Source organism: Trachypithecus francoisi, unplaced genomic scaffold (genome assembly GCF_009764315.1).
Source record: "Trachypithecus francoisi isolate TF-2019V2 unplaced genomic scaffold, Tfra_2.0 Contig01461, whole genome shotgun sequence".
NCBI lineage: Eukaryota > Metazoa > Chordata > Mammalia > Primates > Cercopithecidae > Trachypithecus > Trachypithecus francoisi.
In genome coordinates this window covers 1,276,252-1,297,815 of record NW_022681433.1, presented here as the reverse complement: position 1 = coordinate 1,297,815, position 21,564 = coordinate 1,276,252, and the positions used below count along the sequence as shown (strand labels likewise).

Below are 21,564 nucleotides of genomic sequence, written 5' to 3'. Positions count from 1 at the left end.
AGCTCATTTTATTGCATCAGCATGGAAGGTGATAATTTGGCTGAAAATGACTAAAATCTAATATATGGTTAACAACTAAAAATTAATTCAAAATACCAATAACAAAGCCTTTCTAATATATGGAATGAGAAGAGAGACTTACAGCAATGGCTACTTAGAGTCTTACAATTTGTTGTGTTTTTAAATCAGCCTTTTTTAGGTCACATGAATAACCAGACTGAGAAATTCAAATTTCCTTTCTATGACATATTGTTAAAATTCTATTATTCTCGAAAAGAATTTTTTTTCTTTAGTAAATGAGGTAAAAATTTTGCCTAGCTTTTACTAGAAAACAGCTCAGAGCCTATTAGTTATTTATGACGAGAGAGAAAATTATTCCTTCACCGTCTGTAGCATTTCCCTTTTATTCTTTGGGTGAAGTCTCGGTAGTGGTGGAAACAGCTGAAGTAGGTTCTCTGGCCAAGGTTTAGGAGTAGGATTTTGTCATGTTGTATTTTCTTAGACCACATACTGCCATTTTAAATTTCCAATAAGTAGTAACATTTGTTGGAGTGATTCCTTTCCTGTAGACCAAGTTCTAAAATGCATTACATTTTATCATAATACAGAGAATTCCTAACAAATTAATGAACTGTTGCACCTTTATCTACAAATATGTTAGCAAAAATCTTTGAACAGATAATAGGTAGTATAAAGATCTTTAGTAAACAGATTCACAAAGAGTTTTAGCACATCAAAAAGTGAGCACCACTTATACCTAAACAACTTTAGCCATAATAAAATAAAGTAATTAATTAATTACCTTAATTGAGAGTCCTAAATCTGGAACATAGCAAAATATGTAGTATTAGAGTTCATAAAGCAAAAGTTGGCTTCCAAGCTTGAAATGAGTCCACAAAAAAGTAAATGTAGGGGGGATCATGATATCCAACATGTTTGTGTAACTTCTGATATCCTTGGCAGATACCAATATTTATTAATGACTGCTTAATATATTATGCTAGCTTCTCTGCATGATACCTGCCCTCTGGAAGCATGCATCGCATTTGCTGTGAATAAGCACACATTCAAGGAAAAGACTTGTGTGTATGTATAAAAAATATACATACATAAATGCATATATGTATACGTGTTATATATACACATACAAACCTATAGAAATATACAGGTAGACACACAATGATTGAAGCAGAATGCATGTGTAGAATGGAAAAACATACACTAAGGCAAAGTTGGAAAAGAATAGAAAGGAGATGGTTAAGAATTAATGTTAGAAAACATTCTTTTGCTTTTCATGGGACTTTTTTGTCTGTTTTGTTTTTATTTTTAATGCAAATTACATTCTCTCTCTTAAAACTTTTAGAAATTTGTATTGACATGGATTTTAAAAACTGTATTGGGTCTGAAACAAGATGTCGGGGGGTGGATGAGAACAGGAACATTTCACAGAGAGAGTCTTCTATAGCACAAGACCATGAAGCTAGGGAAGAGCTGCCCTTGTTCTCTGCGGTTGTAGCTGTCAGCAGCGGCAAGTCCTTCGGACCGAAGCCTCTAAATGCTGGTGAGGGATCACTCACTCCTTAGGTTCTCCGTTGCTTCCGGTACTACTTGTGAATCTGTCAGTGGCACACAGGTTCTTTCTCAGCCCTGCCTGACCTGATTTGTGAACTTTTGGATTACAGCACCAACCGGCTGCTTGGTACTCAGGTATTATACAGGGATATCAATCTCTATTTTTGCTTTTTAAAAATTAATTTATTTTTATTTATACAAAAATATGTGGGTACAGCTGAGCACGGTGGCTCACACCTGTAATCCCAGCACTTTGGGAGGCTGAGGTGGGTGGATCACGAGGTCAGGAGATCGAGACCATCCTGGCTAACACAATGAAACCCCATCTCTACTAAAACTACAAAAAAACTAGCCAAGTATGGTGGCACGCTCCTGTAGTCTCAGCTACTCAGGAGGCTGAGGCAGGAGACTCGCTTCAACCCGGAAGGCAGAGGTTGCAGTAAAATGAGATCATGCCACTGCACTCCAGTCTGGGCGACAGAGCAAGACTCTGTCTCCAAAAATGAATACATACATATGGATACAAGTGCAATTTTATTACCTTTATAGTGGTTAAGTCAGGGCTTTTAGGGAATCCATTGCCTGAATAATATATATTGTACCCAATAAGAAATTTCTTATCCACTCCCTCCCACTCCCTTATCCCTCCAAGTCTCCATTGTCTATCATTCCACTAGGTCCGTGTATATACCTATTTAACACCCACTAATGAGTGAGAACATGCAATGTTTGTCTTCCCGTGTCTTCTTGTTTCATTTAAGATAATGACCTCAAGTTCCATCCAAGTTGCTGCAAAAGACATGTTTTCATTCTTTTTTAAAAAATTATTTTCTATGGCTGAATAATATTCCAGTGTATATATGTGCCACATTATCTTTATGCAGTCATCCATTGATGGAAACTTAAGTTAGAGATTTTCAGTCTTAACATGTCCAAAAGCAACTCTTGAGCTCCTGTTACACTCCTGTTCTGCCCCTTCTCCAGTGCTCTGCATTTTATAAATCAGACCTCTGGCTCTTCAGGTAGTCTAGGCAGAGAAATGAGGGTCATACTTAGCACATTCCTCTTTTTTGTCAGTCTTCCCCTAACCCATCAAGCCCATCACCAAGTCATATTGATTCTAATCTCCATTCACTTCTCTTTATCTCCTGTCCACAATCCTGCTCCATGCTACTATCCAGTTTTGCTTGTGTAGGGTCAATAGCTTCCTAACTGGTCTTTCCACTGCTGCTCTTTGTCTTTGCAGTCCATTATCCACATGGCAAACAGAGTGTTATTTTAGCATCATCAATCAGGTGTACACTTTTCTGCTTAAAACTTTTCAGTAGCTTCCCATTTCTAGGGAATAAAAACCCACATCTTATTGCAGGCCTACAAGGTTCTGCCTATGTATTCAACCTCCTGTGAAGTCTCTGGCTCCTCCCTGGGCCTTATTTCAGTTGCTTAAAAATACTACACTTTTTCTCACCTTAGGGATGTACTCTCTTTTGCTGTGCTTCTTCCCCTATGCTTCACCTGGTTAACTCCTGCTCAGAGATTAGCTCAAGTGTTACTCCCATATCACCAAAACAACTAGACATAGCGACATGACAGTCTAAAGTTGGGAAAAGGAAAATATATATATATAGAGAGAGAGAGAGAGAGAGAGAGACTCTCATTCTGTCACCCAGGGTGAAGTGCAGTAATGCAAACATGGCTCACTGCAGCCTCAGCCTCCTGGGCTCAGGTGATCCTCCCACCTCAACCTCCTGAATAGCTAGGACTACAGGTGCATGCCACTACACCCAACTAATTTCTTTTATTTTTTGTAGAGACAGGGTCTTGCTATGTTGTGCAGGCTGGTCTTGAACTCCTGGCCTCAAGCGATCAGCCTGCCTTGGCTTCCCAAAATGCTGGGATTACCAGTGTGAGCCACCATGCCCAGCCAGGAAAGTATTTCCAATGTGCTTTAGCAGATAAGGAAACAAACTGATTGCATCATTTTCTCTGCTAGAACACAGTAGGAGAAAGAAGAGACACCCAAGAGAATGGTAAACATATGGTGAGGTTTTTTGTTTTTTTTCTATTTGGAAAGTTGTGTATGTATGGCTGGAAGGATAACTGAGTATCTACAAAGCATGCTTTGTCAAAATTTGGACTGTTTATCCAAGGAAAGAGAAAGCTACTCATATGATAAAAATTGGCCAGGCATGGTGGCTCATCCCTGTAATTCCAGCACTTTGGGAGGCCAAGGCAGGCGGATCATGAGGTCAAGAGTTCAAGACTAGCCTGGCCAACATGGTGAAACCCCATCTCTACTGAAAATACAAAAATTAGCTGGATGTGGTGGTGCATGCCTGTAGTCCCAGCTACTCGGGAGGCTGAGGCAGGAGGATCACTTGAACCCAGAAGGCAGAGGTTGCAGTGAGCCGAGATTGTGCCACTGCACTCCAGCCTGAGTGACAGAGTAAGACTGTGTCTCAAAATAAATAAATAAATAAGAATATGGTAAATATTAATATATAATGTCGTGTGATAAAAATAAGGATATAACAAATGTCACAGCATAGCTTTATTACAGCCTATACCCTAGAAGGCATAAAAATATTGAACTCAAACTAAAACGTCAAAAGCAATTACAACAACAGCCAAAATTGACAAATGGGATCTAATTAAAGAGCTTCTGCACAGCAAAAGAAACTATCATCAGAGCGAACAGACAACCTACAGAATGGGAGAAAATTTTTGCAGTCTATCCATCTGAACAAAGGTCTCATATCCAAAATCTACAAGGAACTTAAACAAATTTACGAGAAAAACCAGCCCTCATTAAAAAGTGAGCAAAGGACATGAACAGACATTTCTCAAAAGAAGACATGTGGCCAATAAACATATGAAAAAAAAGTTCAACATCAGTGATTATTAGAGAAGTGCAAATCAAAACCACAGTGAGATACCATCTCACACTAGTCAGAATGGCAATTATTAAAAAGTCAAGAAGCAACAGATGCTGGTGAGGCTGTGGAGAAATAGGAATGCTTTTACACTGTTAGTGGGAATATAAATTAGTTCAATCATTACAAAAAACAGTGTGGCAAATCCCTCAAAGACCTAGAGCCAGAAATACCATTTGACCCAGCAATCCCATTAATGGGTATATACCCACAGAAATATAAATCATTCTATTTTAAAGATACAGGCACACATATGTTCGTTGCAGCACTATTCACAATAGCAAAGACATGGAATCAACCCAAATGCCCATCAATGGTAGACTGGATAGGCCGGGCACGGTGGCTCACGCCTGTAATCCCAGCACTTTGGGAGGCCAAGGCAGGTGGATCACGAGGTCAGGTGTTCGAGATCAGCCTGGGCAACATAGTGAAACCCTGTCTCTACTAAAAATAGAAAAAAAATTAGCCGGGCATGGTGGCGGGCACCTGTAATCCCAGGTACTTGGGAGGCTGAGGCAGGAGAATTGTTTGAACCTGGGAAGCGGAGGTTGCAGTGAGCCGAGATCACGCCATTGCACTCCAGCCCGGGCGACAGTGCGAGACTCTGTCTCAAAAAAAAAAAAAAAAAAATGGTAGACTGGAACAAGAAAATGTGGTATATATACACCATGGAATACTATGCAGCCATAAAAAGGAACTGGATCATGTCCTTTGCAAGGAACATGGATGGAGCTGGAAGTCATTATCCTCAGTAAACTAACACAGGAACAGAAAACCAAACACTGCATGTTCTTATAAATGGGAGCTAAGCAATGAGAACACATAGATACAAGGAGGGGAACAACATACACTGGGGCCTATTGGGGGCGCAGAGGGAGGGGAGAACATCAGGATAAATAGCTAATGCATGTGGGGCTTACTACCTAGGTGAAGGGTTGGTAGGTGCAGCAAACCACCATGGCACACTTTTACCTATGTGACAAACCTGCACATCCTGCACATGTATCCTGGAACTTAAAATTAAGTAAAATTAATTTTTAAAAAAGTATAGCTAGTAAGTTATTGTAATTCTATGGAAAACATTCTTCTCATTTTATACCCAAATAGTAATTCTAAGTAGATTCTACCTTCCCCAAAGAAGATTTAGTCTTGAGAATATAATGTATTTATGGCCTAAAATAAAATATTTAATATTTAAATATATTTTGTAATTGGATACCTATGTTTTCACAAAGAGGTAAAGATATTTAAATATTCCACTCAAAAAATCTAAATGTGACTGTAAATGTATGTACATTTCAAATTTAGGTAGCAAGCATCGGTATGGCCTTGCTTTTAAGCTTGATACTTTAGCAGATATTCAGTAAATGTATAGTTGCCTTAGGACTAATTTTGGATGCCCTGTGCCATGGGAGAAAATATTTTTCTGAGTCAGTTAAATATTTATGAAATATCTTGAAATTATCTCGTTTGACACTAGCATTGGCTATGAAAACAGTATTTTCCAGAAGGATTCATTACTGCTGAAGAACTCCAAGAGTTCTTAAAGGGTAAAGGGGAGAAAGAGAGAGACAGTGACAGAAGACTTCGACCAGTTTGATCTATTTCATTTAAAAGTTGAAAAATAAATAAATGACCAAACAGGGTGGATATTTGCATCTTTATCTTTTCAAGACAAGTTACGTTATTTTATAACCCTGTTTTTTTTTAGGCCATTTTGGAAGTCATCTTTTTAATAATTTTCAAATATTTCAATTTTTTTTTGAAGAAGTTGTTCGTCTTCACATATTAGCAAACTGACTATGCCCTTTCACTTAAAGAAACTAGGATTTGGAGGCTATAACTCTTTGCTTTAGTTTTTCAGAGAGTGAATAACTGGCGGTTATTCGCCCTTGGTTAGTTTTAATTTATTCCTGCAACAAATATTTGCAAAGTACTTGCTGTGCACACTCTGCAGTCATCATCTATTTCTGAAAGTTTAATATTGAATTCTTGGCACTTACAGGAAGAAGTTTCTTTAAGAAACAAGAATAATAATTTTGAGAGAAAAGAGCCAATAGTGTTTTGAGGGAAAGCATCAACTAACAGATAATTATGTTTAAGTAATTTTTTACACACATACGTTACAAAGTATAAAGACTATTTAAATTAAATATTCCTCTCAAATCAAAGACTGGTAATGCAACTGCAAATGCATATAGAGTCCAAATTTATTTAGCAGGTACTGGTATCTTTCTCTAGAATTAGGTATCACTTTTAAATTTATTATCTTAGCACAAGAAATGTTGCCTTAGGACTAATTGTCGGTGCCCTGCTGTCCCACATCATTTTTTTCTCAGAGATCCCAAAAGAGCCTTTCTAAGAGCACAGAGAGAAGAGAGAGGGGGGAAAAGAAAGAGAGAGAGAGAGAGAGAGAAGAAAGGAAAGAAAAGAAAGGAAAGAAGAAAGAAAATTTAGGTTTTGACTCTTGAAGTCAAAAGCCACTGTGTATAATTATGAGAATGTCATAGTTAAGAGTTTATGTAGAATGTGATTTCTTTTTTTTGTACCAGTTGGGAATTCTTCAGTGTCAGGTTATTTTTGTTTTATGAACTTATTTTTCTAGCTTTCACTTCCTGAATCACTGAATATAAACTAAAATGAATGAACTGAATGCTAATTATGTTTCTTACTGGTTAAATATTTAATCCCCAGTTTTCTATTATCAATACACTTTTTTCTTTTCTTTCATTTTTAAAATTTTCTTTCTGCCTTTTTTCTTTCATTTTTAATTTTTCTACCTTTTTCTGTTCATTTATTTTAGGACCTGGGGATACCGAAGGTGGGCCATGTGAAGCGAATTCTCCAGGGAATTAAAGAGCTTGGAAGGAGCACTCCACAGTCAGAGGTGTAATCATATTAGTGCTATTCTTTGGAAGAGAAGTTATTGCCACTTAATACAAAGTCCTTGGAAGCAAGTGGTGGTTCTTGTAGTTTTCTGCATAGATAAGTAAGCACCACTGAAGCACCTTTATGGCTTGATATTTTGCTGTGGGTGAAATTTTGATTGAGGTATTAGAAAATATTTTTGTGCCAACAAATACATTCCACAAAGCCATTTTCTTTTTGTACAAACCTGACATGTTCAAATATATTCACAATAGTAATAAGGTAGGAGGAATCTGAGATGACTGCATTGTCTAAAAGGTGGAATTGCAAAATGTTTACTTTCCATAGATCTGGTGTGATGGAATGTTCCTACTGTGCAACTGCATAACAACGTGTGGTTAAAACTTCCTGGGTTTCAGTATTGGAGGCATTGACCATTTTCTTAAAATCGTAGGTTAGGAGACTAAAATATAGATTAAGTTGTGTTTTGAATGTAGATTGGTATCACCTCCAACTCCTAGTGCTTAGTGGTCAAGAATATGTTGAAAACCTGCCTAATACTATGAATGAATGCAAATCTTAATGCACGATGTTCCTGCCTGAAATGTCTTTCTTTTTCTTGCATGTCACATCTAATATTGTAACACTTTAAATAGCTTTCATGTCAATTTTAATGTTAATGGGATTTAATTTATTACTAAAGTATATTTTTGTTGGCTAAGGGCACTGCACTTTTCTGTTTTTTAATGTGGAATTTTGCGTAAATATTCTGTACCTAAGACTTTGTGAATGTGTGTCTGTGCCATAATCAACAAATGATATACATTGTATGCAAGTCAATTTTATTTCAATCTATCATAAGCAGTAGGCGTGCACGTTAAGAAAATTCTCTGGGTATTTTCATAAAATTACCTGCTCCCTTACCTGACAAAACTTGTTACAGCTTTCCAAACTAAAATTTCCACATTTCGTTTCTAATTTTTAATTTCAATTTTATAATTATTTAATATTCTGTTTGAATTTATGATACAGTGAAGTGTTGATATCCGAGAATTCCCTAAGGTCCCAACTGAGATTTATATACTGAAAGATTACCCAGACTCACCCACTCTCTATAGTGACTTCTGACACAAACTTTCCAACAGAAGAGATTTAAATTTTTTCTTAAGGGCTTTATGTTGTTATTATTATTATCTCACTTAATTCTTAATTCCTGTCAGGTGGATATTGTTTTCCTTTTTCTAAACCACTCTACTTCAGTGTAGCTTATTAGAAGTCAACATTACAATGGTCAAATCTTTGAAAGCCAAAGGCATACATATCAAAAAGTCACAAAAATATCCTTAAATAAGCTTTCTTTAGCCATTATATACCAAAACATTATAATATTTTAAAATATTGTATATAAGAGAAATAAACAGGGTACTGACTCAGTGGTGATAATTTTTATGAAGCAGCCTGCTAGGTTCTTAATAGATATATGCACACACAGATATACACATATATGTGTATATATATACACATACACATATACATTTATATGTATATATATATACCTACATACATATAATCTTGTGATATAGCATCACTGATAATTTTCTAGACAATTATTTCCCAGTGTTTAAAGAGAAATACTAATAGGCGAGCATTTAAAATAAACTATTGTCAGGCATATTATTTAATTATATCAAAGGAGTTTAACTGTTTGACACTTTACTCTTGTTTATAACTTGGGTATTTAACTACTAGTAAAAATCACAAAATTTTGATGTCTTTAAAATAAATGACCCTGAGGGATTCCTGACCAAGTATGTCTGACTATATATTTTACCTAAGTTGTAAATAAATGGAAATTTTCCAAAGACAGTTATATCAAGTAGTTTAAAAAGAGTCATGAGGCTGGGCGCTGTGGCTCATGCATGTAATCCCACTACTTTGGGAGGCTGAGGTGGGTAGATCACCTGAGGTCAGGAGTTCAAGACCAGCCTGACCAGTATAGTGAGACCCCATCTCTACTGAAAATACAAAAAATAGCCGGGTGTGGTGGCGGGCACCTGTAATCCCAGCTACTCAGGAGGCTGAGGCAGGAGAATTGCTTGAACCCAGGAGATGGAGATTGCAGTGAGCTGAGATCACACCACTGCTCTCTAGCCTGGGTGACAGAGCAAGACTCCATCTCAAAAAAAAAAAAAAAAAAGTCACGAATTACTCAATTATTCTAATTGTATCTGCACTTACGAAGTCAGAGGTCTCCTTTTTCAGCCCCTCTGATAGTCCCACCTAAGTGCTGTTCTGTAAATAGTTTCCTGTGCAACCTAACAGAGGTACCAGGTTCCCAGAACTCTCTGACATTACAGATCTCTGTCCATCTCTACTAAAAAAAGGAAAAGTGAGGGCAAGAAGGGGAAGAACTCTAGCATAAAGAATGTATTAATATAAATAGCTATATTGATTTTCACCCCTCATCCCCCTTTGCTAATAGAAAAGCTTGTGACGTGTCCCAAATTTAAGAGCGTGATGTGAAGGATTGAATTTGGTTTGTTTGGTGGTCTTTTCACTTGCAGGTAACATCTTTTGTATATGCTGTAAAGTCTCAGTTAATGGAATCCTACAGTGCCTTTCTGGCTAGCTCAGTTGGTAGAGCCTGAGTCTCTTAATGGAATCCTTAATTAGCCAGAATTTTCCTGCAAATGGCTTTGGATGGGGGAAATTCTATAAAATGACAATTTGGAAATACTTTTTGTTAAATGAGAGCAATTTTCTCTATATGCTTTGCCTCTGCGTGGCTGTGCAGGGTCCAAATGACTTCACTGACACCTGTTTCCAGGAGGGGGTCTTCAGAGCCTCCTTAGGCCCCCGTCAGTATCATAAATAATTCCTCTTCTTGTAGTAGATGCGATTACCAAAAAAAAAAAAAAAAAAAGTAGGGAAGAGCTTCTCCATGGGATTGGATCACAGCTTTGGGGAGTGGAATGGGGCCTCTGTGCTTTGATCCATGCATGAGCTGGGGTCAGAAGTTCCCACCTGCACCTGACTGCAGTGACTGTAATGGCTGGAATTGTCAGCTCTTCTCCCTGATAGGCTCTCCTTCACCTGGAGGATGGGGGCTGGTGGGAGGTCAGGGAAGGGGAGGGTGTCAGCCAGAATATATTTTCTTTCAGTTCCATTTCCTGAGGAAGAACTTGCTTTTAAAGGAGGTAAAGGGACAGAATCAGACCTAAACAAAATTCCTGAGTATGCAGTATTTCTCTTTAGGGTCTCTTCACCTCCCTTTCTGAGTTTCTTTCCTACATTCTGGCTCTTCATTTTCGCAATGCCCAATGCAGTCATGGTTGCTGAAATTCTCACTGCTTTCTGCTTTCCTTTCTTCATCAATTAATCCACTACAAAATGACCTCTTTAATTTCTCGCTTAAGCATACATGGTGGGTCATTTAAGTGTTAGGAAGAAAACAATTTAAAGACACTAATTTTACAGCTTGCATTGTATAAAAGGATACTTGCTAGATAATCTAAATGAATTGATGGATGAGATCATTTGGGACTGTGATGTATATTGTTCTTACTGACAAGAAATGACCCATGAATATCGAGATCTATCCTGTCTGATATTGTAGCTACATGTGGCTATCTAAATTTAAATGGAATTTCATTAAGCCAGGCACAGTGGCACAAGCCTGTAATCCCAGTGACTCAGGAGGCTGAGGCGGGAGGATGGCTTGAGGCCAGGAGTTTGAGACCAGACTGGGCAACATAGTGAGACCCTGTCTCTGAAAAAAAAATTTGCTACGCATGATGGCATGTGCCTATAGTCCCAGCTACTCTGAAGGCTGAGGTGGGAGGATTGCTGGAGCCCAGGAGTTCAAGGCTGCAGTGAGCCATGGTTATACTACTGCCCTCCAGCCTGGGCAGCACAGCAAGACCCCTACTCTTTTAAAAAAAATTAATTTAATTAGAAATTCCATTTCTCAGTGGCACCAACTACATTTCAAGTGTTCAGTAACCAAAGTGGACAGTACAGATGTAGAAAATTTCCATCCCTGCAGAAATTCTATTGGACAGCTCTGGTGTAGATCATTGCTACTCAAAATGTGATCCATGGGGCAGCAGCCTGAGAGCTTACAGAAATGCAGAATTTCAGGTCCGCTTCAGATCTACTGAATCAAAATCTTCCTTTAGCAAAATTTCTCAAATGATGAGCACTGGCCTACATCCATTTTATCCTTCCTTAGCTATAAGGGACGTGAGGTCCAAGGGCTTCGAAAGGTCCCTGGAATAGCTTGTTCCTTCATCCACTGTTTCCTATTCATCCTTCAGCTAATCCCAGCAATGAGCTGAAACTCATTCATCATCCTTGCTGAGTTGTCTTCTCAATCCTTATTCCTTATTCTGGTTCTAGATGAGCCCTACCTACCAGTGGTTGTATTTTGGTAGCCAAAGTGGGACACAGGAGATTGGCGGACCAACACAGCTGGCCTTTCTCTAGCCCTCCCTCCACCACTAAGTCACTAACAATCCACGTTTGCTCAGTTTGTTGACATATGGCATGTTCATTTGTTCACAACTTAATCACAGGGAACATTTCAGAAAAATACATACTGAGATAAAACAATGTTAGTCTCCTACAACTTGTACATTTTCATTTTCTCTTATCAGTAGATTGTTGTTGTTGACATAGCTCATGCATGAGGACACATAGCAGCACACACAGTGAATGAATTGTTAGGCATGCAAAAAAAGCAAGAAAAAGGAATGAACCAAAATGATTCCAAGTAAAGTGAATGCCATTTAAGCCCTTTAAAAAGTCTTGCTTCGCTAGATTTAGATCTGTTTTCCTTATGCTCACTTATCTTGATGGTCACATGGTTAGTAATTCCTTAAAATAGTGCCTGAAAAACAATATTTCATATTCTTGACCCCCAAATAACAATTTATTTAATTCTATAATAAGATTTTTCCCAATGAGACTTATTGTCAGGAATCCTTCACTTAGTAACTTTTACATATTGATATAATGTACCAAAACACAATTGCCTAGAGATGCTTTAGCTAATTTTTATTAATAATGAGGACAATATTTTTGTCTTCATGGAACTTATTTTTAACAGGATTCAAGGAAGAAAATATTCATGCAGGGCTATAACTTAGAAAATTATAGGGGCTGCCACTATGCGGCACTTCTAAAGTAGAACATCTTTTATCTCCAACTGGGCTGTCAACATAGTGGACTTTCATGCTCTGTGGATATGAATTCTTTAAGGATATAGCCCTTAATTAAGCTATAAGAACAATGCATCTCTTGACCCTGACATTTAGGATCTCTCCTGTCCGCCACCTCTACGCCCCACTCCAATTAACTCATCCTGCGTCTCTCAGATGTAAGTTGGATAAGACAGTGGGTTTGAAGTTTGATAATACAAATGGCAGTTTTAAAACACCAAATTCTTTAGATCAGCTGAAATGAAGAGTGAGAAGTGAAAATTCCTCCACTAGTAATTGTTAGCCAATAGAGTAGCCTCCCAGAGCAGTCCCCACAGCACTTGATTACCATAGCTTTCTCTCCTCTCACTGCCTGCCCCAGTGCCATGACGCCTGGGGCTTGTCTCTTCTATGGCATCCCCTGATTGACTTTTGTATAGCAATCTCTGTGTCAAGTCAGTAATATGATGCCTTTGTAATAGGAGGCCTTCCTAAAGAAGTAACTGCAATTTTTAAAACGTGATGATTATTGGTTTTTATAATACACAAAGTGTTGATTTTTTCCTATCTTATTTTCTCCTTATTATTTTTTTCCAAGTTTTGTTTGGAGATATTTATGTTAGAAGAAAAACTATAACGTTTTATCATTGTAGAGAACAGAGATCAAAGACAGCTGGACTGTACCTATTTGTAGAATTATTTCTGATATTTTTAGGAAAAGAAGTTTAACAGAGTAACTCAGACTGAGACTGTTAAACTCTGTTCATGATAAACTCCATGTTGCATAATATAGGTGAACAGATTAATTCCCTCCATGTAACTAAGATAGTCTATTTACATTGTTTATATACTCTCTTAGTTGTTTATGCACTTCCAAGTTTTGGAAAAATGAAAACCAAGCTACTACTTAAAAGTTATTAAAAACTTCACATAAAATATTTCATTTTAGCTACAAGTTATTCATTGCATAGGATTTTATAAATAGTCTGGGTATTTCATAGGAACTGCATTTCAAAAGTAAATCAACCAAACCTTAAAAAAAGGGTTACTTTTAAAATGCGTTAAAATAAAGAAGTTTCATACTCAGTTGATAATGCCATTAAGGTAGGATAATGCAGTTATATATACAAACTCAAAAGGAAAAAGAATATATTTTGTGGTCCTTAATGTTTGATTGCACTATTGTTTCCCACAGCTTAGCCATATCTATTTCTGTATACCAAGTATTAAGCTGATATGTAGCTAAATATTTCTTACAGTTCTGGTAACTGGTAACTAGTGCTGTGAAAGGTTTTGGTATTGTAACATTCCCAGTTTTGTGAGTTATATATTGTATATTGAAGATGACTAGTAAATTCAAGTAATATATTTATCTAGAGCTGGGAAATATAATTATTTTCAAATCTTCAAGTAAATTGTATCGAATGTTTCTCTTCCTCTTAAGTGAGCTAAGTCTCACTTTTATGTTAAAATGTGTATTTATACAACAGGTTTCTCCTTTTGCTGTTATTAATTTTCATATTAAAATTTTTCTTATCTTTTTATATCAAAATAATTATGCTGGCTATTCAAACTGCCAAGATGTATTTTAGTTTGCAGGAATTTTGGCAGACAAAATATTTAATAACAAATATAAAAGCTTTGTATATTTTATGGCATTAGGGACAAGAATTTTACCTTTGAATTTCTCTATGTGAGGCAGTGCTGGTATCAGCAAAGTCAGTAACAGACAGTATTACTTGTAATCATCAGAAGGTTTTCACAAGTTGTATAAATCAGTGCATTTATTTATTATGTTGTGAAATTTAATCTTTATCTGAAATACGTATTCTAGCTCTTTTCCTTTTTACTGCTGTTGCTTAGAGTGTATAGTTCTGTTGATGATTTACTTATATACTTGAAGTACTCATTTCTGTCAAACAGATGCCCAACTATTTTCCTTTTAAAAAACTGTATTCTTTATCATCATAGATAGCGGAAGAGTAATAGACACCTTATTAAAAAAAATAAGTTTCATGTTTAAAATAAATGTTTTTTAAAAATATAAAGCCTAAATGAAATCACCCAATATTAAGGATTTAATGTGGCCAAGGGATTCAGTGTGTTATATTTTGCCAATATGTATTTTATCTTCATGTCACAACTTATTTTCTGTAGCCAGTTCTCAGGTTTAGTTGAAAAGAGATCTTAGTGATTGTACTGCCAATATGACATTCAGATGAACGTTAGGAATCTTGAACCCCGGCCAAGCGCCGTGGCTCAGGCTTGTAATCCCAGCACTTTGGGTAGCTGAGGGAGGTAGATCACCTGAGGTCAGGAGTTCGAGACCAGCCTGGCCAACATAATACAAAAATTAGCCAGGCGTGGTGGTGGGTGCCTGTAATCCCAGCTACTCAGGAGGCTGAGGCAGGAGAATCGCTTGAACCCAGGAGGTGGAGGTTGCATTGAGTCATGATCTCACCACTGTACTCCAGCCTGAGCGACAGAGCGAGACTCTGTCTTGGGGAAAAAAAAAAAGAATTTTGAACCCCCCAAAATATCACATATCTAGCAGTTCTCGGTTCCAAGGTGGATATTTTTAACTTATGTTTGCATTTGGTTCTGGGATAGTAACCATTATGGATAATTGTTTCTGTCAAGTCAGTGAGACTTTAATTGTTTGAATTATTTCTACTTAAAATTACTCTCAGTTTAACTGTTTAAAAAACTAAAAATTTAAGACATAATGGCACAACATACCACACAGAATAAAACACATATTTTCAAGGAAGGAAAAAAATACCTGTTTTGATTTAATGTGAAGCATGGGTTTACCAAAGAAAATTGCTTTAACAAGCCCTAACTTTGTTTTCTTCTATGTTACAGTGTTAGCAGTTGATGTATTGTGTGCTATTTAAGAACTCATAGGAGACTAATAATTAATTTACTCTAATTTTAAAGGCAAAGAGTTTTATATTAATTTTACTGTTGCACAAGCAGTTACTGGAGGTGGGAAAAAATTACCGGTGAGAGAAATTACATGGAAATTACAGGAAAAAGGAACTTGAGTTGGTAATTTTTGGCAAAGATTTGGGAACAAATAGTTTGAACATAGATATCTTTCACCTTATATGATAGAAACACAAAGCACACGTGAGCTATATAGTGTGCTGAGCACACCCCCACAAAACAAAAAATAACACATTGATGAAGTCCGAGACTGTATCTAGATCTTAGCATAACTAGTGAATTCAGGAAGCACATCCTACTGTTGAAATTTAGAAGTCAGTAAGAAGGTAGTTCAGATGATCTAATCATTCAGGACATTTGATGGAGTCCACACAAGGGTTTGTGATAGGAGGCAAATATCTGTGCTTTCTCATCTCAGTGACTGACATCTGGTGAACTAGTCAGACACGCTTAGCTGGTTCTATAGAAAAACACCAGTAAATGTGGATCAGACCACACCCTGCAGACCAAGGAGATTTTCTTAAACTTGCTAAGCCTTGAAGTGCATTAGCAATGACAATTGCTAAATGGGTTTTTTCCTTTCACTGAAACAACAAAACAATTATTAAAATTCACAATACCTAGAGATGGGAATACGGTTTAGGTTTATCAAGTTCTGTAACTGATGGCATTGGCTCATTGTGTCCTTTCTACAGGTTATGTTTTGGTGACTTGGTGTTCCCAGTTAGAAATGGCACACAATATTATCAGTTGTTAGTACTTGGTAACGTTTCTTTTACAAAAGTAATTATATATAAGTATGAATCACACCTAATTTTACAATTTCTTTCCCATTGTCATTTTAGATATAAATAAAGGCTTCCCAGACTATGGCACGGAAATTAGAAGTTCAAATTGATATCGCTGATGTTCAATTTAAAAATGAAAGTAAAGTTAAAATTAATAAATAGCATTTGTACCCGAGTAGATTGTGAGTATTTTCCTCTGTTGTATTATATGTTCCTATTAATCATTTTAGGATAGGCCAAAACTCACTTCCAAAATCTTCAAACATTTTTCTGTACATACGCCAAACAACAATTCTATAGATGTGAATATATTTTTTAAGTTAAATCCTTCATATCTTTTCTTAGTTTAACTCCCCAATGAGGAAAATGTCTCTTTAAACCAGTAGTTAAAAAGATGGAGTATGTGATATTCCTTTCTCTGTGCTGAGTTCTGAATGTTTGATCCAGAGCATGGATCACTGACTGCGTTCTCTGACTGTGGAATGGTATTCTTTCATGCAAGGTACTTTCAAACCTTCCCAGAAAGAAACTCAACTAGAGATTGTCTTTATTAATTAATGGAACTCTGGGTATGATTAAGGGAATTAAATTAGAAAGTAGAATAACCTAGTTAAAATCATTATATTAGTTATACATGAGAGTAAAGGAACGATGGCTTGATTTTTACATGACATTGGAATTCCATCACTATCTGATTCTTGACCTAAAGATTTCTTTGCTAAATCTAGTATTTATTATAGTATAATATGATAATTTGGAGTTCCTGTTGCATCTCACTGCCCCAAAAATGTTGGAATGCCATATGATACAGGGAAAAGATTGGAGTTCATCACCATGGAATTTTGATTTGTCTTAATGACACAACTTAATTTTCGTGATGATAGATCTCTAAATGATGAATCCAGAATGATTTGGTACAGTGACTGGAAGAAATTGTTTTTCTGGGAATTTGCTTCCCATAATGACCTGACATACAGGTGACCTCAGTATAATTGAAATTAATTATAATTTTAATTAGAACATGCTCTGTTTACAGATTATAATTGTGCAGCATTTTAAAAAAAATACATAATTATGAGAATGAGAGAATTGCAAACTTGAACAGTTCTTTTGTTTTCTCTCCTTTTACTTGAAAAGCTTTCAGAAAGCTTTTGAAAGATGACACAGTTTTCCTAGCAACACTATGCAAATTAGGTTCTTCTGCCAAGAAACTCAAACTAAAGTATGGAATAACACAAACGCTTAATCTTAATCTTGGCTTTGGATTTTGTAAGCAAAAGCATTTTCTGTATCAGTTTTTTTTTCAGTATTTATGCAGTTGCATATTTCATTTTTTGGTTATGTCAAAAGCTGAATTCTCATTTTATGCTGTGTTTCTCATTAGTTTCAGTAAAGTGCTGATTTCATTGCTGCCTTTCAGGCCTTCATCATACAAACCCTCACCATTTTTCACTCCTTTGCTTTGGCCATAGGTTTTTTTTCTGTTTTTTGTTTTTTGTTTTTTTCAACAACTAGTTTTTCTACTTTCACTCTTTCCCACCAGAGTGGTCTCTCTAAAACAAATTTGCTAAAAGTTCTTAAGTAGGCTCTCTTTTCTATAAATTACAGAATAGCAAGAGGTCCTAAGCAAGAGGACCTATGACCTTACCTCTTTCTTCCTCTTTAGTATCCTCACCAACCTTCCCTCTGTTGACTTTTGTAATCCAGGAATTTGGAACTACTTATAACTTAGTGCCTTGGCATAATCCCATGCCATAGATGAACATATTCAAGACTCAATTCAAATTTAACTTTTTGTGAAGCCCTACCTGACTTCCCTAGGCAGATATTTCTTCCATGTCTATAGCAGATTGAAACTTTTTCTGTTAAAATAACATAACATTTCAATTACACATACACACACACACACACACACACACACACACCTGTCTCCTCCACTGAATTTCTCTCTTCCCATTTGTATTCTCAGTGTCTAGCTACACATAGTAGGACTTTGATAAATATTTTTGAATGAAGGTAATATAAAACCCAAACTTCTCTATATTTGTGTACTTTCACAAACAAAGGCTTAAAATTCCACATGAAAGTCCACGTGAGGTAAGTGTGCATTCATGAGCATGTGTGCACTCTGGGCAAACCAACAGAAGATAAACAGCAAGGAAGAGCAGTTGTTTTGTGAAAAATAATCATCTGTTAGCTGTAAATCAGAAATATTGGCAAATCTGAATTCTTGTTTCTCAAAATGAGGCTTCTAAAATTTTCACGTAACTGCCAAACTCTTATTTGTAATTTGTTAATATGCCCTAAAGATCATCTTTCTCTTTTATAGACATTTAGTGTATACAGTCCACATAAATACATATACTGGTTACCTACAGACAATAATGAGACTTCAGAAAGAATCAAAAGCAATAGTGATGGTGGAATTTGTAAATAATATTCAGCTGGGGGGAAATAGACTGAGTTTGTGTGATTTCAGGTTATTTAGAGTTACTATTTTAATGTAAATGTAAGAAGGCTTGTGACTATTATCACCCTCTATAGAATATAAAGACTAAAAATAAAAACTATTACCTATGGGCCTGTTTTTCTTTGGGATTAGATAAAGCCTTTCTGCCATATCACCAAATACTCATAAAGGCTAACAGAAAGCTTTTCCAAGTTAATAATTTCTAAAATTAAATATCAGGGCTGGGCGCGGTGGCTCACGCCTGTAATCCCAGCACTTTGAGAGGCTAAAGCGGGTGGATTACCTGAGGTCAGGAGTTTGAGACCAGTCAACATGGTGAAACCTTGTCTCTGCTAAAAATGCAAAAACTAACCAGGCATGGCGATGCGTACCTGTAATCCCAGCTGCTCGGGAGGCTGAGGCAGGAGAATCGCTTGAACCCAGGAGGTGGAGGTTGCAGTGGGCCGCGATCGCACCACTGCACTCTAGCCTGGGCAACAGAGCGACATTCTGTCTCAAAAAAAAAAAAAAAAAAAAATTAGTTAAAATGTTTGTAATTAACTGAAATGCCCTGTTCCTTCATTCACTTGATAGACTTTTCTACCTGCTGTATACTTGACACTCAATTAGATTCCGGGGATACAAATAAAGTAAGACATAGCTCCTGTCTGGTAGAGTCCAAGTTTGTTTTCACAGTTATTTTTCCACAGTCTGTTTAAGGTATTAGGAGAACTATTATAAACCAAGTGTTTTTTCAGGTTACTTCAGGGGAGTCTCCTTCCACCCAAAAAAACTAACCAAATTATTTTATCATAAAGAGGTAATCCCATTTTTATGGCTACAGTTTTTATATTTTTGTGTCAGCCACCAATAATTTTGACTGTTTTGTAAAGTACATATTTCATCAATCCTCTTTCCACAGCCATACATGTGATCCCAGTGACTTATAGGTCTGTAGAATGTGAACTCACATTTAAAGTTGATTTTAGGAAGGCATATAACCCTATTGATCAAACACACACCAAAATATATAAGAGTTGTGCATGGTAAACCCACAGTAGAAGGGAAAAAGTAATGCTTTCTGGTATACTTCAGAGGCTCCATTTGAAGATGTGGGTTGATGTTTCCTTGGTTATTTTGAATGAGGAGTAGACGGTAATAATGTTTAACAGGTAGCGTACGTATCTAAGCATATAGTAAATATTACTAGTACTTGTCTGCCATGAGGCACTAATATATAGATGAAACAAAAATATTTTTAGTTATAAGAAATTCTGTAGATATTTATGGATGGTTAGGCCATAGGGTTCCTTCATGAGAAGGAAAAAGCTGTATCTAAATTATTGTCAGTAAGTATGGAAAAAGCCGACTTGTATGTATATTCACAGTTTGATAGGCATATTTTGAAGTCATTGTTTCCCATCAATATTAAGTATCATCCATTTCTGTGTTCTCTAGCAAAAGAAAATTCTTAGTGTGATACAGCTTTACTCTTTGTTCGACTTTGTACAAAGTGCACAAAAGGAGGAGGCTCAAAAGATTGGACACTTTACCCTGACATTCAGCACATTCATTTTATCTTTCGATAAAGATAACCAGAAATCATTTGCCTCCTGTTTATCATCATGCTGAAAACAAAACAGTATAGTTCCTTTCGTCCCTTACATTGGAAAAGGTATTTTAAATTTAGCCTTGCCGTATTATTTATGGTTAGGAATTTACTACATTTTGGTAGTCTGTTTTGAAACTAAGCACTTGTGTCTGAAAGATGCAGATAATATCTATCTATTTATTACACAGTGGGCTCTGTTTGCTGCAGAAAAGAGTGAAACTTTCAACTGCTTAGCACACTTGCCAGTGAAATATACCTGACAGAGCAGAGGTTATAACTTTGGCTCTCATTACTTTTAATAATGGTAAGACAACGTGAGTTTTGTTTGTTTACATGCTGTTTACAATGGCATAATTTTTAAAATATATACAAATGAGATATTTATTGCCTACTATTTTAAAGATGTTTTATGTGTTTTCACCTTTGGAATATATTGTTACATTTCCTTGTACAGATAATTTGGGTGGCTTTGTTAATGTAGCTAGTAATTTTTATGACTACTAAGTGATCAGTTTTCAGTGCCTTTGATTGTGGGATGCATGATTATGTATTTATTGTACGGAAGTCACTGATGTGTGTATTTTTGTACTTTGCTGAAAGTAATGGTTGGTCCTGATGTACGTGATGATGAAAGACATCTTTCCCAAAGGGCACTGCCTTGAGATCGTCCTTCTCAAATAAAAAGAATGCATTTGAAGAAAGTAGGAAGTCTGTGTTGTTTCTGGTGGGAAATCTTTTTTAAAATTAAACTTTTAATTTTGAGATAATTGTAGATCCACATGCAGTTGTAAAAAAATAATACAGAGAGAGCTTGTATACCCTTTACCCATTTACCCCCGAAAGGTAACATCTTGCAAACCTGTAATACAGTATCACAACCAGGACATTGAGATGCATAAGGGCGCGATGCTGAACAGTTCTATCATCACAAGGACCCAAAATACAGATCCCTTATGTTTCCCTTTTATAGGCACACCTACTTGCCTGTTGCCCTCACACGCTTCTTAACCCCGGGCAACCACGTCTATACTTTTATCATTTCAAGAATATTACGTTAATGAAATCATACAGTATGTGATTTTTTTTTCACTCCAGAATAATTCCCTGGAGATTCATCTAAATTGTGTGTATTGCTAGTTCATTTCTTCTTATTGCTGAGTAATCTTGCATCTGGTGAAGGAATTCTTGATCGTAA

General features: G+C 36.4%; 1 protein-coding gene across 6 annotated transcripts in view; it reads left to right on the top strand.

The window, feature by feature from the left end:
* The window catches only part of DGKH (diacylglycerol kinase eta), a 222,378-nt gene extending 201,307 nt beyond the window's left edge, over positions 1–21,071 (top strand). For 3 of the 6 annotated variants that reach the window (XM_033234146.1, XM_033234142.1, XM_033234150.1), the window contains one exon: positions 7,309–8,421. In XM_033234146.1, the coding sequence (XP_033090037.1) occupies positions 7,309–7,398 (90 nt within the window). In that variant the 3' untranslated portion in view covers positions 7,399–8,421. Of the gene's footprint in view, positions 1–7,308 lie in introns of all 6 variants that reach the window. The other 3 variants (XM_033234136.1, XM_033234141.1, XM_033234140.1) reach the window with 2 other exon arrangements.
* Positions 21,072–21,564: the final 493 nt, after the last annotated feature.